The following is a 6,793-nucleotide window of genomic DNA, read 5'->3' on the forward strand; positions in this document are numbered from 1 at the left end:
TAAAGCCGGGACACTGAATTGACGATATGTTACGATTGGTATGGATACACAAGACGGGTTACTTAAAAGCCTTTCCTGTAGTCAAATGACCAAATAGCCCTCTAGTGGCCTCATGAGTGGAATGTTATGAATATTTTTCATAATTTCATAATTAATCAACATAATTTCAAAACACCGGCTGAAATTCCAATGTTTCTATTTCAAACGGTTTTGTTATATTTCAGTCTTCTGTGATGTATAAAAAGTGTAATATTGGAATTCCAAATGAAAATATAATACATTTCAATCCTATCTGATATGGTACAGGTGTTTCATTGTTTTTTAAATACCATAACCATGTGTGTTAGGTGTATACTTTTGTTTCAAAGTAGATTGGCATTTTGCAATGAATCATACAGTATAATGGTTTAAAAGCGGGATTTGGATAATATCATTGTATCCACACACTCTAAATCACTTTGGCACAGTAGGCATCAATTTCCATTCCAATATTGTTGTATAAAACATTATACCTTTCAATCATTTTTACAGAACACAAATGCTTTCAATTGCCCACTTATAGATAGGCATGACCAATTTAGGCATCTTTTTTACCAATGCAATATTCTGTTTAAAATAACACGTGGGCTTATGAATGAATCAAAATAAAAATGTGATTATTTATTAGTTTAGTGGTTAAGTATTTAGGCATATATTATGTGAATTAGGCCTCGTGAAATCATTGTCAAATGTGCAACAGGTACTGTTGCATGTAGGTATAAATTATGTATGAGTCATGTAGAAATATAAAAACGTACTTTCAACTCCAAAGCAATTGCCTGTCTATGGTGCAGGAACCACTGACTCGTAGCCTTTTTCTATAATCAAGACACCTGCTGGTTAGGACAGCTTATGAGGTGTCCTAAATATACCCGTAGGAGTAAAATGTTTATTATGCTCGGGAACTTATTACCAATTGTCTACTGAGACGTATTGTGGATATTGGCCCACCTCGCAGACTATCAAAGGAAGAGGTTATTGCCTTACTCCGTGAGATGCATGCCATCCCTATGGTACTGCCCAGGGACATAGTGCTTTATGGCAGAGGTGGCAGATTGTGGAAATGCAAACACCAGCTGGTTGAAAGTGCGCCGGGCAATCTCTATGCGCTTTGTTGATGTTCTCCTCCCACTGGAACATACAACTACCCCACTGTGTGATGTCAGAGTAGACAAAAATTGTCCCAGGGAACATTTGGATTAATACCTCCAAATCAGACAGCATCTGACGCACCAGTGCTGTCCCATTTGTGTGTCCCAAGTCGTTTCCACCGAGGTTGATGACTGTGATATTCACAGTCACACCTTGGCTTGGCGAGAGAGAATATTTCAGAACTCTTCCATTGAGAACAACTCATCCATATTTTGCGTTCCTGTAGTCATCTAGCCAGCTACATTGTGAAATGACATAGTAAGTGTTTGCTTCAGTCTTTGTTCCCTTGCTCTCGCCAATTTGCTTTGAGCAATGATCAGTGGGTGTATGAGCTGGGATCTTATCAATAAATAAAATGCACAACACTGTGAGAGGTCTTTATTTCCTCTTTCAGGCACCCAAATGCACGCTTCCTGTCCAGGTCAGCCCTTTGTGCAGGGAGCACCGGGTTCTTTCTCTGTTTGGACTCCCTAACATTGTGCCAAACACACACCGGACGAGAACTACAGCATATTCAGTCTGTATTGTCCTCAAACTCCGACATGTATTTGGTGTATTATGATACGCCATCTCTTAGCTAGTTTTTGTTCCACAACCCAGAGAGATAGGCGTAGCCCATAGAATGAAAACGTAACCGTACACTGACGGGGTGGTTTGACCGTCAGTCCTGGTGCTCTTCGCATCGTACAGGTGTGTTGTTCCGGTGTTTCACCTGCAGGTTGCAGCATTGTTCCTGGAAACGGTCTCAAACTGGTCACCTGGACCATGCAGACTGCATTTTTCAGGTTGCGTTTACACAGCCAGCCCAATTATACCTTTTTACTAATCAGATCAGCGCGGAAAAACATCTAATGCGAAAAGATCTGGTATGATTGGTCAAAAGACCAGTTAGTGGGTAAAATATCCGAATTGGGCTGCCTGTGTAAACGCATCTTCTGAGGCATCAGGATCGTACAAGTGTCACCTGTAACGTGATTTTTGTTAGCCTACCATAGGCCTATGCATCAATGTGCATGATTGAGGAGGACGGACAGGTAGCCTAATGTCTTATGACGTCAAAATATGTGTCCACTTGCATTGCAGGCCTATTTGTAGAAACATGTAAGGCCTAAATAAGAATGTTCTCCGTTATTTTAGATTTCCTTTGCATTGATTGCCATTGCCTTCAACGCTGAAGAAGGGTTCATACCCTAAACTCATACCAATACAAATATGTCAATTTAACTTAGTTTTTTTTTTTTACCGGAGCGCTCTCCTATTTCTGTTTCATTTATCATTGGCCCACAATACAATAATTTACTTATCTTTCTCCATTTATAGCCTACTATTTTGCAATGTTTGTCTAGATACAGAACTTCGTAGCGATAGTCTACCACTTTTTTTAATAACATTAGTAGTAAACATTGTTAGGGGAACGCGAAGTTTAAACATGACTTCGAGGTTCTGCTTCAGGACGGTGGGGAGCTCGAGACATAGCCCATGGACTGCACGGACCTATGGATACCCCCTAAGCTAATATCACAAGTGTATTGTGATAATTAATTCATGCACTTGAAGTAGCCTACATTGCTTATCAATATTTTACAGATTACATAACTAACTTGTAATTTATTATGAAACATTGAAACAAAAACGGTTTTGGTCTGTATATCGTTTAGAATATGCAGGTCGGTGTCTTGGTTGTTGTTGTAATTCATCCCACATATTTTTGTTATATTCAAAAGATATTGTAAGTCTAATTTAGCAAATCAGGAAATTGATGCAACGTGTGTCATGTTTAAAAATCAAATTAAAAATCCTGAACATACAGCATGGTAAAAAGGGTCGGATATATTTTTTGATCCAACTATTAAAGTGTTTATGATGAAGAAACAAACATAAAATGCACGAATGTATTGTTTACTATAATACACATTTATTTCAGTATGACACAGACATTTTGAATTGCGTGACTGAAACAAGAATGATTGTGTAGCCTACAAGGTTTATGTACAGAGTAAAGTCAAATGTCATATTTGAACACTCTACATTTGATTGTACATTGTTTATAGTTGACCCGGACCCCGGGCACATTACCCATGTGAACGCCACAGAACAGAGAATGTTGAATGAGTAGGGTACATATTTTGATTGACATGCTCTGTCACAATTTACCCTAAACCAAAGGAGATGGAGCAACGTTTCCCCAAGTCTGAGATTCCATCCTCGAATTGGAGGACAATTATGAATAATGTTTTAGTTTGTTTTAATTAAACTACTTAGAGCTTGAGAAGACGTCTATATTTTAACTGTACTTAATATATATTATTTATTATAACTACACATGATCTGCTATTGTGAAGCGAAATGTCCGTACAACGCAAACCCCATCCTCACTTGGAACGTCCTTTTCAGACGTGTGTTGTCGTTAATGTTAATTATCCTTCTTGACTTATTTGACACAATTCAGCACTCCCCATTCCTGGGACGGATCTCACAAGCCTTAAATATTTAGAAATAGCTTAACCGACCTGTAATTTGTGCCTAACAATCCTGCATGCTTCTTTAGCCGTGCCGTGCAGGCAGAGGAAGACAGAAGGGTGAAATGTGTATATGTATACCCCTTTCTACATAATTTGTGCCTTACACTGCAGCTTCCTAGCTGTGCCATGCTATGCAGAGTAGGCAAAGGGGTGAAATATAAGTCTGAAATGAATGTATAACCTTCATTCCTCTGGAAGTTAAGTGGTTTAAGTGGGATGAGAAGGACGCCAAAACAGCGCTAGAGTTGCAGGCGCTATATGCACTTATTTCCTGGCAGATATGGGATCTTCCCATTCCTTCCTTATGCACATGCAAACCTTTTCCCACCCCCTGATTCCGAACACACTTTAAGTATACTTCATGGAGAAAAAAATAATATTTACTTTTTATTGCCCTTGTCTTGGCTTTAACCGAAGGAAAATAAAGAATACATACTTGTGGTTTGCTTTGATAATTCTTTCCAAAATATTTTTTTATTTTCGCTCAGAAAAATATCGTGCATGAATCAATGTTTAGGAAAACTGTATTTCCTTTCTGTGCAGTAGTCAACAATCGAACAAATATTTTAAATGAATATTTTGCAGCAAGTCATACAAAACTAGGCTACAACACAAATATTTATATATTTTCATATTTGGCACATGGTAAGCCGTCGTTTACAGTAGAAATTACCTTACACACACACACACGCACGCACGCACACATCAACACACACACACACACACACACACACGAACACACACACACACACACACACACACACGAACACACACACACACACACACACACACACACACACACACACACACACACACACACACACACACACACACACACACACACACACACACACACACACACACACACACACACACACACTCACACACACACACACACACACACAGGGGAATGTCATGTCATTCGATTGCAACTGATTTGCTCGGTCCTAGGAAAAACCAGACAGAAGTAAAGTCACTTGACAACAACAAAAATATTACGTTTTTCATTCTTGCTAATCGACTTCTCATTGGAAACTGTTCAAAGCCCTGAATTCTTTTTTAAAACTAGAAAAACGTAGAGCGTATAGGAGAGTGCACATGGCAAATCTAAGATACATCATTACAGTATTGTCCCTTATGTTGACTTTAGGAGAGCAATGAGTCTATCTGGAAAGGATGACAGTTGCCACCTTGCGCTGTGTGCATCTTCACCCGGGAGAAAGCAGCATCGGAGTTTGGCATGTAGCCCTGTGACGTCATGTGGACAGCTGTGCGTGGGTCCCTGCTGTGCTCGGCTTGCTCCGCGAGGCTGCACCTGTATGCGTGCAACATGCGCGACGCACCTGAGCTGGCCTGGTGATACAACTGCTGTGCATGTGCGTGCGCCATAGCAGGGGATACGGGTGGGTAGCCCAGGGTGTGGGGCAGCATGTGGTGGGCACCGGCGGGCCAGTAGCACCGGTGGGCACCGGGGTTGGTATATGCACTGTCTGCATCAGTGTGGTCTCTATCCTCCCTCCTTATGAAGGGCTTACTGAGGATGCTATCGATGGAGAAGGAGCTGGAAGAGCTGGAGAACTTAGCTCCCATAACCCTCTCCTCCCGGGAGGGCGCAGATGGAGTGCTCGAGAAGCGAGTCTCCTCGTCTGGGGTCTTGATGTCCTTATTGGAACCAACGCTGGATCGGCACTTACTGATGCGCTTCCTCCTGCGCCGGAACACCCCGTCTGCGAAGGTATACTCGCTGTTCGGGTTCAGCATCCAGTAATTGTCCTTGCCCCAGGGCCTGGACGGGTCCCGGAGCACCTTGAGGAAACAGTCATTCAGCGACAGGTTGTGGCGCACCGAGTTCCGCCAGCCAGTGTAGCTGCCACGGAAGAACAGGAATTTATTCATCAGGTAGTTGTTGATCTCAGCTAGAGTCAACTTGCCGCTGCCGGAGTCCCGGATGGCCATAGCAATGAGTGCGATGTAGGAGTAGGGTGGCTTGGGTCTGCGGGTGTAGGGCTTCCCCTTGCCATCGGCGCTGCTCGTGGTGGCAGGTGTTGGACTGTTGGCCACGCAGTCCCCGTCTGAGCCCAGCTCATCCCCGGATAGGGGAGAGGGGACAGTTCCCTCTGCATCCCTGTGACTGCACACCTCCAAGGGAACGAAGTGGGTTGCGGAAAACACTTCAAGTTTCATGTTTAAATCTTTATTTGGTATCTTCCTCCTCTCACCTGTCAGTGGAATTGTCAGAGTTCCTCGCAGTGCAGTTCGCCTCGTCTAAAAGTGAAACAAATAGATTGTCTGTGGTGGTTCTTCAGAGAGGCGCAGGTGTAGCCGGTGAATCTGTTTCTGTAGTGGGGTCAGTGCACGTGTCTTTGAAAGCAGAGGTCGCTTTTTGTATAGGAGCTCGGTTGTACAGAGGAACTCGAGCACCCAAACTAATGAGCAGTAGAGAGTAGATTTGTCTCAGGAGACGCGCCCTGTTATAATATAATTCCTCCGCGAGGGACTGCCCACAAGGGGCGTGGTCTATCATCTCGAGCTCAGAGTAATCTCAAATCCATTGAAATGATTGTGGGATTTATGATTGCACGCTCCTTCTATTAAACGTATAAAAAGCTTAAATTACGAGGAAGAGATAAGAACTGTGTTTTAAAAATAATATATTTTGGAAGGCTTCAACAGCTCTCTCTCTCTCTCTCTCTCTCTCTCTCTCTCTCTCTCTTTCGCTCTCTCAAACACACACGCACGCACACTCACACACGCACACCTGCAAGATTGTGTGCCAGAAAATAATTTTTCGGGAGGTGGCGTGCGTTTGCCAGACACACACACACAGATGTGTTTACGTTTGTAATGTTTGTTTGTAGAGAATTTCACATCATGATACATGTATTTACAAGTCTATTTCAATGATACATGTATGAAGATTCAGAACAAAACACCGTAGACTAGCTCTAGGTCTAATACAAACAAATAAAACTGTGATGATTATTAAACCATGATGATTATGTCAATGACAATAATCGGGGGAACAATTAAACAACACAACTTTTCTATCAGAAACGGTCACGTGACCCCACAACACCGCT

General features: G+C 42.2%; 1 protein-coding gene across 1 annotated transcript; it reads right to left on the bottom strand.

The window, feature by feature from the left end:
- Positions 1-3,092: 3,092 nt before the first annotated feature.
- Positions 3,093-6,152, bottom strand: LOC109897528 (forkhead box protein Q1-like). Its single transcript, XM_020492033.2, has one exon. It carries the CDS (start codon positions 5,895-5,897, stop codon positions 4,860-4,862), a length of 1,038 nt encoding a protein of 345 aa, XP_020347622.1. The 5' UTR covers positions 5,898-6,152; the 3' UTR covers positions 3,093-4,859.
- Between the last annotated feature and the right edge of the window lie 641 nt (positions 6,153-6,793).

This window comes from Oncorhynchus kisutch, linkage group LG10 (assembly GCF_002021735.2).
Source record: "Oncorhynchus kisutch isolate 150728-3 linkage group LG10, Okis_V2, whole genome shotgun sequence".
Lineage (NCBI taxonomy): Eukaryota > Metazoa > Chordata > Actinopteri > Salmoniformes > Salmonidae > Oncorhynchus > Oncorhynchus kisutch.

Bases quoted from the DNA above. Each gene is read 5' to 3' on its own strand.
- LOC109897528 (XM_020492033.2), bottom strand. From the start codon at position 5,897: ATGAAACTTGAAGTGTTTTCCGCAACCCACTTCGTTCCCTTGGAGGTG.